At 41.4% G+C, this 14,078-nt stretch overlaps 1 protein-coding gene across 3 annotated transcripts in view; it reads left to right on the top strand.

Moving 5' to 3' along the window:
• rhea (Talin_middle and talin-RS domain-containing protein rhea) overlaps positions 1 to 14,070 on the top strand; it is a 34,662-nt gene extending 20,592 nt beyond the window's left edge. For 2 of the 3 annotated variants that reach the window (XM_043425234.1, XM_043425235.1), the window contains exons 4-15: positions 100 to 370; positions 575 to 1,078; positions 1,520 to 1,617; positions 2,030 to 2,118; positions 2,859 to 3,317; positions 3,507 to 3,542; positions 3,751 to 5,028; positions 5,107 to 5,973; positions 6,199 to 6,945; positions 9,187 to 9,825; positions 10,169 to 10,767; positions 10,901 to 14,070. In XM_043425234.1, coding sequence (XP_043281169.1) covers positions 100 to 370; positions 575 to 1,078; positions 1,520 to 1,617; positions 2,030 to 2,118; positions 2,859 to 3,317; positions 3,507 to 3,542; positions 3,751 to 5,028; positions 5,107 to 5,973; positions 6,199 to 6,945; positions 9,187 to 9,825; positions 10,169 to 10,767; positions 10,901 to 12,146 — 6,833 coding nt within the window. In that variant the 3' untranslated portion in view covers positions 12,147 to 14,070. The remainder of the gene's footprint in view (positions 1 to 99; positions 371 to 574; positions 1,079 to 1,519; positions 1,618 to 2,029; positions 2,119 to 2,858; positions 3,318 to 3,506; positions 3,543 to 3,750; positions 5,029 to 5,106; positions 5,974 to 6,198; positions 6,946 to 9,186; positions 9,826 to 10,168; positions 10,768 to 10,900) is intronic. The other variant, XM_043425236.1, reaches the window with a different exon arrangement.
• Positions 14,071 to 14,078: the final 8 nt, after the last annotated feature.

Below are 14,078 nucleotides of genomic sequence, written 5' to 3' on the forward strand. Positions count from 1 at the left end.
AGAATTTATTCACTTTTCTATGTTTCTTGAATGATTTATATCAAATTTCTCAATTCATTCGAGACGTTGAAATAACTTTGTAAATTAATTGATTCACAGTTAATTGGATCGATCCATCGAAGACACTTCGCGAACAAGGCATCGACGAGTCCGAAACTGTCCTTCTCCGTCGCAAATATTTCTTCTCCGATCAAAACATCGACAGTCGTGACCCCGTACAACTATCGCTGCTGTACGTCCAAGCACGCGACGCGATACTCGATGGAACACATCCCGTTACGCAGGAAAAAGCGTGTACCTTCGCTGGTATACAGTGCCAAATACAATTCGGTGATTACAAGGAAGATAAACACAAACCAGGATTTCTTGAGTACGTATGAATGGAATTCTCATCGAATAATAGTTTCGAACTGGTGACCATTCCGGGACCCGACTGTTCTTGAGATCTTCAAGCGAGAAAAATAATCGAGAGACAGCTAGCTACCCTGTCATTTAGGAAGCTAATTAAAAAACTTGAGCCTAAAACTGAACCTTTGTATAAATTGAGAATAATAATTCGATATTTTTGTTCCAGCTTGAAGGAATTTTTGCCTCAGTCTTATCTGAAGGTGAAAGGAATCGAGAAAAAAGTATTCGCCGAGCACAAAAAGCACGTTGGTCTTTCGGAGTTGGACGCAAAAGTATTGTACACGAAAACGGCGCGTTCGTTGAGCACGTACGGAGTGACATTTTTCCTGGTGAAAGAAAAAATGATTGGAAAGAATAAGCTAGTACCGCGTTTGCTAGGCGTCACGAAAGATTCGGTCTTGAGACTGGACGAAAGAACGAAAGAAATATTGAAAACATGGCCTTTGACGACCGTGAGAAGATGGGGAGCGTCGCCCAATACCTTCACCCTCGATTTTGGCGATTATTCAGATCAATATTACAGCGTCCAAACCACTGAAGCTGAACAAATTTTGCAGCTTATCGCTGGATACATCGACATTATTCTAAAAAAACAAAAGGCTAAAGATCACTTCGGTATCGAAGGCGACGAAGGCTCCACCATGGTCGAAGACAGTGTATCGCCCTTAAAGTGAGTTCCACGTTCTTACCTCGCTTAATTGGATATTTTTTTCTATTTTTAATATCATTCAAATTTATTTCGAATGAAAATTTCGTAACCGGAAAAACTAGTTTTGCTTGTCGTATTTGCATTCGTGAGCGATGAAAAAATGATTTGACAAATTAAATTTTACGTATCGACGAGCTCTCCTTCGTGCGCGTCTTCGTGTATATATTCATCTCGCGTCTAATTAACGCCCATAATTAGAACGATTAAACGAGCCTTCGACTTTCGATATAAACGACAATGGCGAGACTCCTCAGTTACGATTCACCTTTCCCAGTACAAACATGGAAGAATTTTTTCGAATGCAGCGTTACAAGTGATTACTATTGAAGAGCGCAAAATTCTTTTGACAAACAATTACGCTATTCGTTCACCACCTTAATGCTGTATTTACTTGTTTTTCAGAGCCACGATAATGCAACATGAGACGAGCAACGTGGGCAAAGGAAACGTCGAGGCAGTCTCCGTGGCAATTCCAGCTGTAATGAGAGTCGGTGGTGACGGTGAGAGATTTTTAAAAATTCATTGTAAAATCAAACAAATGAACAAACGAAAGAGACAAAAACTGCTAAAAAAAATGCTTTTAGAATGAGATATTTTTCGAAACTCGCTCGAATGTACACACACCGATGAAACGCATTGTTAAAATTGTTTTTTTTTTTTTCTTCAATTTTTCTATTATTATTTTGTATATTTCATTGAAAAAACGCAAAACAAAATTGGCTTTCGATGTGCGAGAAGAACAAGTATCCAGTGGACCGGGAATGTCGTCCAGCAAAATTGGCTGTTATTGCTTCGGCAGTCTTTGGCGAACAAGCAAATAAGCCACTCAAATGATTGAAAAGAAATTGTACATAAACTGTAAATCCCGTGTGAAAAAATGGCAATTAGGCTAGAATGCATGACGATTTGTAGGAGCCAGACCGTACGGGACCGGCCACATGGGGGGAGCTCAGTACACGACGGTCAGCGGACAAGTCAACATCGCTCACGCACCGCCAATGGTAAGAAAAAACAAAGCCCAAACAACCCAACAATTGGCAAGAAATTATTGGAAATTCTTGCCGATTCGTTTTTCTAGCTCACCAAAACGTGACATTTTTTCCTCTCCTCCACTTTCACACAGTTGTATGTCGTACTCACCGTGTGTCTAGGCTTAAAGCACAAAATTGCCAAAAAAAACCTAAAACAAAATGATTAATACCATTTTCGAAATACAACAAAAGAATTGAAAATTTACCAGATTATTGACGAATATTCGAATTTTGTTTTCATGCTAGGCGCCTTCTATTGCGGACACAGAGTAGGTACAAAATTTCAAGTGACCAGAAACCAAACGAAATTGTGCTTTTTTCTTTTCTCTCGTCTCATTTCTTTCGATCTTTCTATTCCTATACTTTTCAAAATTATTGCCAACCTTGATGGTGCTAAAATTTGTGCCGAGGTGTTCGAATCATAGTGCACGACCTTTTAATGACCGGAAAAGTCTTCGTCGATTGGGATTGCGCGTTGATTGGTGACGAATTTTGTTGATTTCTTCTTCGATGAATTGTTTCACTCCGAATATTTGAACCTTCAAAATCACGGAAACAGCGATCCTGACGAGTCACTCAATATAAAAGACGTTGTTAGCCATAAACACGATTCTCACATTTCCTATTTTTAAACGTGATTATTTCCGTGTCAAATTTGAATAATTGTAAGAATAAAGAATGAAAATAATTTGAACGAATGAAAATATCAGGTGCAGCAGACAAGAGTGACTTCGGTGTTGACGGAACCACAGAGAGCTTTACTGTCGAGAATAACGGCCGGTCACGAGATAATTCACATGTCCGAGGTCGAGCTGACGACGAAAGCGCAGCTTCCCGAGTTGGGAAGTGATCCAGCGTCTTTGAGATGGATAGAACAGACGATGGACACACACAAGCAAAATGTCGGCTCCCAAATAGCCGAAATGAACGCGGCAACGGCTCAAGTCGTTACGCTAACTTCCGGTCCCGCCGACGATGTCGATCACACCGCAGTTGGTGCTGCCATTACAACGATTGCTACCAATTTACCGGAAATGACGAAAGGCGTAAGAATGATTGCTGCTCTCATGGAAGACGACACTTCCGGTCTGAGACTCCTTGACGCTGCTAGGAAATTGTGCACCGCCTTCTCCGATTTACTGAAAGCGACAGAGCCCGAAACCAAAGAGGTAAAAATTTGCTCAATTATTTCCATCATCTTTCAAGTTCCCTTCTACTTGTTGGATCCGTTTTTTTCCAAACACTCGACGTTTTGATCCCTACAAACCATCAAAACTGAATCCTTTTGCATATTTAAGAATGATAATTATCCCTGCAAATTTATTCAACTCCTTGTAAATTTTTTTCGTTACCTGCAGCCGTTCTATATAACTTCAACGCTGTACGGACAATACGTAAGCACTAATTAGCAGGCGTAGATAGTTCGCTTATCTATAGAAACTTATAGCACGATGTAGATAGAAAAACGAAAGTTTCGAAGAAAAAAATTGTCTTGAATAATGGAGCTAATGGGCGAGGAGAGCAGGAGAGATGTTTCGACAAACAAGATTCTCGTTGCAATGATTGCGATTACTTACATGTTTGATTTTGGAATTTTTGCAGCCGCGGCAAAATCTTTTGAACGCAGCATCGAGGGTCGGTGAGGCATCGCACCAGGTTTTGACGACAATCGGTGAGGAGAACGAGACGAATAGAGAGTTGCAAGACATGTTATTGGCGTTGGCAAAAGCAGTGGCGAATACAACAGCGGCTTTGGTATTGAAGGCTCGTAATATAGCAGCGACTTGCGAGGATTCGCAGACGCAAAATCGGGTGATATCAGCAGCGACGCAGTGTGCATTAGCGACCTCGCAACTGGTAGCATGTGCGAAGGTCGTTGCGCCGACGCTCCAATCGCCAGCTTGTCAGACGCAGTTAATGAACGCGGTGAGGGAAGTTACGAAAGCGGTCGAAGGTTTGGTCGACGTTTGTAACGAGACTTGCTCCGATGAGAATTTATTGAAGGAATTGAGCCTCGCAGCTGCCGAAGTGAGTCGCACTTTGAACGATTTGTTGAACCACATCAGAACGGCGACAAGGAGCGGCGAGCGAGCGACGACGACCGTTCAGGAGATCGCGGTCGAGACCATTATGAGCGCGACCGATCGTTTGTTCGCCAGCAGCGGCGACGCCGGTGAAATGGTACGACAAGCTAAAATCGTCGGTCAAGCAACTGCACAATTGATCCAGAGCATCAAGGGAGAAGCCGAGCGGCAAACCGATACCGAACAATTGAGAAAATTGTTAGCAGCCGCGAAAAAACTCGCAGACGCAACCGCCAAAATGGTCGAAGCCGCACGCCAATGCGCCAGTAGCCCTCAGGATCCACGAATGCAGGATCAACTCCGAGACGCTGCGATCAATCTTCGTAACGCGACAAACGCCGCGTCGACTCCTTCCCTTCGCCGCAAAGTCGTAACCGAGATAACCGAAACTTACGTCATCGACAAAAGCCAGTTCGTACGCGCCGCACAAGCCATTCACGAGGGCTGCGGCAATCTCAGGAATCCCTCGAGCACCAAGCAACAAGTCCTCGAAGCTGCCACCATGATCGCTAAACATACGAGCGCCCTTTGCAACGCTTGTCGATCAGCTTCCAGCAAAACAAACGATCCAGTTTCCAAACGACACTTCGTACAATCTGCTAAAGACGTGGCCAATTCCACTGCCAATCTCGTCAAAGAAATCAAGAGTCTCGATCGCGATTATTCCGAAAACAACAGAGAACGCTGCTCCACGGCTACCAGACCTTTGCTCGAAGCTGTTGATAATCTTTGCGAATTCGCTGGCTGCAGCACCAAAGAATTCTCCATACTCGAGACTAAGACCGAAGTCATCGAGGTGAGGAAATGCTCTTTCAATATTTCATTTTCAATTACCAAAATCTTTGCTTTTTCTCACGATTGATTGTTTTTTCAGGTTCGAGAAGAGACTCACGAAACGGAGGAGATTAGAGAGGAGCCGATGAGCGGGGCCGGCAAAGCTGTTATCGACGGTGCTTGTGCAATGGTAGAAACAGCCAAAAGTTTAGCAGCTAGTCCAAAGGATGAGCCGACCTGGCAACTATTAGCGCATCACAGTAAGAACGTGAGCGAGTCGATAAAGACTCTTGTAGCATCGATCAGAGACAAGACTCCTGGTCAAGAGGAATGTGACGCAGCGATTGAAAAATTAGTCGCCAGAATTCGCGAACTCGATTCGGCGAGCTTGAGCGCTGTTTCGCAATCTCTTATGCCAAGAAAAGAAAATTCTTCTCAAGGTTTCATCGATCAAATGGATCGCAGCGTCAGCGAGTTGAGAGAAAAATTGGAGCCGTTACGCGTCGCTGCGAAATACGAACCCGACAGTATCGCTTCGGTTGTAAATGATATCGCACACTGTACCGAACCACTCGTTTCCGGTGCAATCGGAGCAGCTTCGAACATGGTACACTCGAAACAGCAAGCTGTTCTCCTCGACCAGACCAAGACTGTCACTGAATCGGCTCTCCAACTGATTTACGTAACGAAAGAAGCCGGCGGAAATCCTGAGGCCGCAGCTCTTCATGCCGAAATTGACGAAACCGTTGAATCGACCAAAGACACCATCAGAGAACTGCAAAATACTCTCGAAAGCATTTCTACCTCGAACGGTATCGTCACTGGCTTGATCGAAACCATTTCCCGAGCTACTATGCGACTCGAAGAACATCGCTCCTCGACCGTCGATACCGTCGACTCTTTCGTCGAATATCAAACGAGAATGGTCGAGGCTGCTAAGGAAATAGCTCGCCTCGCTCAAGAAATGGTTAGTTTTAATCACGCATTTTATACAACTTCCAGTAGTTTAAAATTCTCAAAAATCCCAAATAATTTACAATAGTACATTTTTTTTTCTGATTCTCATGAAACAACGAAATTTCAAAAATTTCAATCAATAATATTCGAATTCAAAAAACGTGCGATTTCGCTCGACGTTTCGAAAATCCTCTTGACAAATGTACTGATTCGTATAATTTGATGAATTCAACAGTCAACAAAGTCAAGCACGGACGTAGGCAGGTTGGGTCCGCTGGCGGTGGACATTTCCCACAAATATACGCAACTGGCTCGGGACACATCCGGTGCATCAGCGGCGGCATCGAACGCCGATGTCTCATCGCGATTGCGTTCGGGTGTCCAAGAACTGGGACGCGCATGTGCGGACATTGTCCGTGCAGCGGGAGTATGTCAATTGTCGCCTGGTGACGTTTACGCGCAGCGGGAAGTTGCCGAAAACGGTAAAATCGTAACGGAAAAAGTGTCTCAAGTACTGGCGGCGCTTCAAGCCGGTTCTCGGGGTACCCAGGCATGTATAAACGCGGCGAGTACAGTTTCCGGAATAATCGGCGATCTCGATACGACTATAATGTTTGCAACGGCGGGAACGCTTCACGCGGAAAACGAGGGCGATACGTTCGCGGATCATCGTGAAAATATCTTGAAAACAGCAAAAGCTCTGGTCGAAGATACTAAAACATTAGTCGCCGGTGCAGCATCATCACAGGAGCAGCTAGCAGTTGCCGCTCAAAACGCCGTTTCGACTATCGTGCAATTGGCTGAGGTTGTCAAATACGGCGCCGCCAGTCTCGGCAGTCAAAATTCCGAAGCCCAAGTCATGCTCATCAACGCTGTCAAGGACGTCGCTTCTGCTCTCGGCGATCTCATCCACGCCACTAAAGCGGCCAGCGGCAAACCCATCAACGATCCAAGCATGGCTCATCTCAAGGACTCTGCCAAAGTCAGTATTTTTCTTATTATTCCTTATTTCTACTCAATTTTAATGATCTTTATGTTGCTATCGAAGCTTCGCAGTGCGATACGTAATCCGCTGGCGCTATTTACTCGAGAATAACAAAGATTAATCATAATCATACGCTGCGGGCTTGAGAGGCGACAAAAGATTCAATCGTTAAAAATCTAATAAAAAAATTTTAGTAGGTTCACTGCTATCGTTAACAAGTTTTTTGAATTTTTGTGAGATTCGATTAATCCAGGATGTTTGGCACGTGTTTCTTAACACACAGAATTTGTGAACCTTCAAAATATTTGTTTGATTTAACTCGAGCTCGTTCCAATTGAATTAATCCTACATTTTCTAACCGATGTTGAAATTCAACGTGCGCCAGGAACTCGCGCGAGATTCGAATCCCTTTTCTTTGTGGCTTAACGATTAAACCGACAACTGTTTTTTGTACTTTTTTTTCCCTTGGGTGGACTTTAATTGACACGAGGATTCATCGCTAACGAATTAGGCCTTACTAAAAACAAAATTTCAAATGAAGAAGAACAAAGATGAAATCGAGAAAAGTGAACGTCTTAAGAGAAACAAATCAGACGAATTTGAAACCCACTGAAGTGACGAAACAAAATTCGTCGGCAGGATATTAAAGTCCACCTCGATATTTCTATTCGTATTTATTATCGTCTTCTATTATTTATATTTTCTGTTAAAAACTCTGTTATTATGATTTTTATCCCAGCAAGAAATCAAGATGTTTTATTTTTCTCGTCCTACTGTGTGTTGCAAGTGGCTACGATTGTTCACCAATGTGTTGACACCTTTAATGTCTACTTCTTATTTACCGAATGCACAAGGTCTTTTTTCTTTGGTAGTTAGTTATAAATGCGGAATAATATTAATAATAGTGATAAAAAGGATAAAATTTTGGTGGACTTTGATACGGTACTGTCGTTTACGATTTTGGTTCATTGCGTTTTTTGGGAATTTGTTTGTGTTTGTTTTTCGTTGTTGTTTCCACGGTGGGATACAAAAATGAAAACAACAAACTTAGGTCGTTGAGCAACATGTGCAACAGCAGATTATGCCGCTGAGCGATACCGGTGGATCCGAATCGGAATGGTTCGTCTCTGATCAGGAAGAGGAACTCATACGACTTCTCTCCGCCAACGAGAGCAATCAGACCACTCATCGCAACTCCGATCTTCTTTTGTTTCAAATGTAGTTTTTTCCTCTACGAACTTGCTATCGACAAACATTCTGTCGCTTCTTTTTTTTTAAATCCTATATCTTTGTATTTCATTATAACAAAAGCAAATTCGTACTCGATTTTGCTTTTCGCAATTCCATATTTTATCGTGTCTTTTTTTGCTTTATCAGCGAAGCGAATTCGTATTCCGATCTTTTCACTGCACTGTGTGTGTGTTTTTTTTATACGAACATTCATTTTGATATATTTTATACTCGTACATAATAAATAATCACAAAACTGCACCATCGACTCCCTGTTTCGCGTCTTTCGAGTTACAACAACCAAATATTGAAATAGTTTTCACTGTCACACGGTGAAATAACGGAACCTTAATAAATATAATCACTACCACCAAGTTACGCTACATTCTAATGTGACCGTGTGTTTTTTCGTCTCACAGATAAATAATCAATATAAAATGAGAAAAAAAAATCATAATTATCAATTCGATAGAAGTTTAAATATCGTTTCCTTAGGTACGTACTTATTCGTTAGCAGTGTGATGTTTTAACACATTTGTTTTTGACAAACGTAACAACTAATCGTAGAGGAAAATCGCAAGGCCAATAGTGACTGACAAGCTCGTTTTATTCATTAAAAATAGTAGATTGATTAATGCGTTGGTTAACTTTTTGTGGACATTTGAAAGAAAATAGCCAACACACATTTTATATTTACACATTCCAAGAATTCAAATACGATGCGGAAACACTAACAAATGTAAGCGAGCACGAAATATTTTGGAGGGCTTTTCCATCATCGACGTTTCAAAAGACCAGGAAGTTAACGCTCTCTAACCGACGAAAATCCTCGTGTAAAATTGCATTTGAAGTCAAAATAAAATAAAAAATTGACGATAACAGTGCAATTTTTATTGTTGAAGCACTAATCAAGCCTCTTAACGCAGATTTGGTTGATAATCTTTGTTTTTCTATGAACAATACGGTTTCTCACTTCATGTATGATAAATATTTGATTTTTTTCGACAGGTAATGGTGACGAACGTGACCTCGTTGTTGAAAACCGTAAAAGCGGTCGAGGACGAACACACGCGGGGCACAAGGGCTTTGGAATCGACGATCGAGGCTATCGGCCAAGAAATTCGGGCTCTGAATACCCCGGACAGTCACAAAATTGTCGTAACACCGGAGGATCTTGTTCGGTGTACAAAAGGCATAACGACAGCAACTGCAAAAGCTGTTGCAGCTGGGAACAGCTGCAAACAGGACGATATTATCGCTGCAGCGAATTTGGGCCGAAAATCCATCAGCGATATGCTCGCTATTTGTAAATCTGCGGCTTACAATTGCGCTGAAACGACAGAGCTACGAGATCGTACTTTACAAGCTGGTCACGACGTCGCGATGAATTATCGTGAACTCTTACAATCCGTTTTGCAAATATCATCTCGATCCAGCGATGCGAAACACACGCTGCCAATAATTTCACGAAAAATCGCCCAGAGCGTAACGGAGCTCGTCGCCGTCGCCGAACTACTCAAAGGCAACGATTGGGTCGATCCTGACGATCCTACTGTCATCGCTGAAAATGAACTGCTCGGCGCTGCTGCCAGTATCGATGCTGCTGCCAAAAAACTCGCCAGTCTTCGACCACGGAGAAGTATTCAGGTGAGACAAAATTATGCAACATTTGAGCTTGGCAGCGAAAATAATTTCCTGCCATTTTTCGAACCGCCACATGTTTTCAGACAGTTCACTACAAATTCGTCCGAAGGATTTCGCCGGTAATAAACAATTTCTTTCTACCGTGAGATATGTTTGATATTCTTGGTTGTTTTTCTACACGATCGACCAGGAATCAAACATATTATTACGGTGGCGAGGACAACCATCGGTTTGTCAGAGATGTCGGTACGATGACAGACAGAATTAATTATTTGTAAGAAAAATTTGAAAACTCTTGTATGCCTGGCACTTTATATTTATTTCTCATTCTGTTTTTGCTTTTTAGGAAACGAGCGAGGACATGAACTTCGACGAGATGATTCTTGAGGCTGCAAAATCAATCGCAGCGGCGACATCCGCCCTCATCAAAGCAGCAAGCGCGGCTCAGCGCGAGCTCATCGCGACCGGGAAAGTATCGAGAACGCCTCTGACCTCATCCGACGATGGCCAATGGTCCGAGGGCTTGATTTCTGCCGCTAGATTAGTCGCCGCGGCGACACACAGTCTCGTCGAATCCGCAAACGCTCTCGTTCAAGGCGTCAGCTCCGAAGAAAAATTAATCTCGAGCGCGAAACAAGTTGCGAGCAGTACCGCTCAACTACTCGTTGCTTGCAAAGTCAAAGCCGATCCTGACAGCGACAACACGAAGAGACTCCAAGCTGCTGGAAATGCTGTGAAACGAGCAACTGACAATTTAGTCCGGGCCGCACAACAAGCCATTCAACAAGAAGAAGAAAGATCTCTTGTCCTCAATCGTCGCATGGTCGGTGGAATGGCTCAGGAAATTGACGCGAGATCGGAAGTTTTGAGAATCGAACGAGAACTTGAAGAAGCCAGGGGACGGCTGACTGCGATTAGACAAGCGAAATACACCCAACAACAGCAGTAAGATCAATTGTATTGAAATTTTGACGATTTTTTTTTTTACAGAATTGTAATCTTCGGAAAAAGCCGATTTTGTAAATTTAATTGATTTCTGATTTATTGATGTTCTTCGTTTTTTTTTTCGTCTTATTAGGATGGAGAGCAAAAGTTTTGAAGAACGTCAACCGAGTGGAAAAGGATTCAATCAAGCCTTGGAAAATTTACAGTCGTCCGGTAACCAAATCGGTCACATAGCGAACGACCGTGAGAACCTCGTGAGTCCTGAAAAAGTCCATTCGACTCAAAGTACTCTGGAAAGGCGTATGAAAGAAAATCAATATCGCGACGGTAGCTACGGAACATTGGAATCCCGGAAATTCAACGATAGTCCGGATTATCAGTATTCAACTTTGGATAGTCAACGATCGAGATTCGGCTCGAATGATACCTCGAGCGAGCGGATTCGTTATCCGAGTTCGGACACGATGCACTCCTACACGATAACCGACCGGGTTTTTCCCACTGACAATTCGCCAGCTCAATACAGCTCCATTGAACGAAAGATAAATCAAGAATCTTACGACACGAACGACAGAACAAACGACCTTTACGATACCACGAGCAGTAAAATTCCATTGAGAAAAAATCAAGATTCGCGCGAACCGATTTATGCCGGAAAAAACTTGCAGAATCAGCAGCAAGAAGAGTTCTTGAAACGAGAGAAGAGTTTTGAGTCTTCGGTGAAAAAAATTCACGAAAGTTCGCAAGGCCCCCCACCTCCGCCACTGCCTCAAATGCCCCGTTCTCCAGTTCGCAAGAATATCAACGAATCTTCATTCGGCAAATTTTCTCAAGAGCAACACTATCATGAGGACAAACAAACGAGTTTCGAAAAACGATCCAACGAAAATTTAGACCCGAGCTACTTCCCTCCGGTAGGAACAACCTCGACGATTGTCAACGAACGATTCACCACTTCCACGCCGATGAGCACGTTCCGCAGTGAAAAATCCTCCGATCAACACACTCCACCGCGTTCTTACATCGCGACCGCGGGTATTCCACAAAGCCAAACGTACAAAAATGTCGATAACAAAGTAATACCGGGCGGACGAATCGAAACGATAACTACGAAAATTTATACCTCGGCACCTGGGAAATCGAGCAGCAGCAGCAGCAGTACGAATTTCGAGAAAATGGAGAAGAACGAATTCTCCACGAGCGGCAATGACATGTCCACTTTCAAGGCTCTTGACTCCGGTAACAAAGAGAGTCTCGAACAACGCACAATCAAACAATCGACGTTACAAAAAGTAACGGAAAAGAAAACTGTCACGATGACTACTTCGAAACGTCACGAATCGAACACCAAATCTTTCAGGTTTGAAGAAAAAAAATAAGTCTGGAAAAATACGAAAGAGAATAATTGAACGGCATTTCGTTCGAATTGTTACGGCAAACGCACAAAGAAATTGCGTTCTCCAGAGTTTCCGGTAAACATTCTTTACGAGAAAGAATCATATTTTTTTTTGCTGTGTCGAGAGCGTCAATAGCGAATTATATAGAAACAAGCAAAAAATGAAAGATATTTAAAGTGTCCTTAGATAGAAAAACGACAATGTGCTTTCGAATTTTCTAGCCTTTTTAGCGTGTAATACGTGAATTGCCTTTTCGAGCGCTGAAATTGTAGATAAAAATTTACAGCGGCCATTATTTTATATAACTATACAATATTCGTCATGCCTTGTTGGTCGTCGAGCCGACGAATTTTTAAAATCTTATTTAGAACCATCCATTGATAGAAAAAAAAACAAACAAACGTTTGGTCAATTGATAAATCGATTGATGCTAGAAAGAATGAAGAGTCAATAGAAACGAAGCTTTGCTCCGAAACGAGAGATAGGCACGAATTGTTTCCGTCTGATTAACGATTTTAGTTTACACAAAATCTAACATAATAACTGACGTTTAAACACTGTTTTGAGTACATCGAGCATTATTCACGCTGCCTCTAACTTTTCAGTTGTTTTTCGCTGTATTTTCATTTAGCCTAACTTAATATTAATTTCTTAAGTTTGAGAGTCGATAAGATAAAATACGAGCATCAAAAAACGACTAACAAGAGAAGCGACATATCATTTAATTTTATTAATTTTCCAGTGCCGTGGACAAAAAGTGACTTCCCTCAACGGGGGGGTCTCCGCGGTACAATTTTTCATTGCTCCCAAAGCTTTCAGCTTCCGCCTCATTGATTAATCATTTTTACCCGATCATTTTACCTCGTCTTTTCATTCAATATATTAAATTATATTCTCTTCTCTGAAATAGAATCTCAAGCTTTCTTACCGTGCTGTCGTGTTCACCTAACCGACAGTATTCATCGATTTATTTATTTACTTCTCGCATTATCAACAAAACGGATAAACACCGTTGACTAAGAAAATTCACTTTCGGTAACCTGATTTTCTAAAAGTGCAATAATTCTTTTTATACAATATCTTTTTTAAATTTTACAAAACCACCCTACCAACGATTAACCTCAACTTCGAATTTATTCTCACTTTTGTATCTTTATAATCTCCAAAGTGCAACGATCTCTATCCAACTGCTTTGATTGATTCATCTAATTATCGAAGACGACGTGTCTCCTTTGCAAGAAAACCCGTTTGACAACGTGCCCAGCAGCATCTTAATCATGATTCATTTTAACAAAATACAAAACACATACATTATATTCACACATTCTCATAACATCGCGTACACACGATCGAGGAATTTTTTAAATCACCGGTCGATCGATTTCCACGAATAGGAAATCAAAAGCGCGAGTGCCATGGCGTCGAAGGAATTAAAACGTTTCAATATTTCAAAGGATATTGAGCATGCGATAATTTAATAAATACATGTATACAGAATATATATATATATATAAAACATAAAAGCGATATAACAACATATTCTATATACGATATACACAAATATATTACTATATAAAAATCGGTATATTGCACGTTAACGCGTAACAAAAATGGAAAAACAAAAAAAAACACAAAAAAATTACTTTGTTTCGTTTTTTCTTCAATTACGAAACGTCAAGTCGTTTTTGGACAATCGTTGGACAAGCGTAAGAAAAAAGAAAGTATATAATGCACGTAGACAATTGTCAAATTCTTCGACAGCCAAATAAGCCTTAACGAAAAGATAAACGAGAAATATATTGTGGAATGTTATACATTAAGTTTATTTTTATTGTATTATGTACGTGATTTTATTATACATATATATATAAATATGAATATATATAAACGATATAACAATATTAAATATGAGTT

Source organism: Venturia canescens, chromosome 7, assembly GCF_019457755.1.
Source record: "Venturia canescens isolate UGA chromosome 7, ASM1945775v1, whole genome shotgun sequence".
NCBI lineage: Eukaryota > Metazoa > Arthropoda > Insecta > Hymenoptera > Ichneumonidae > Venturia > Venturia canescens.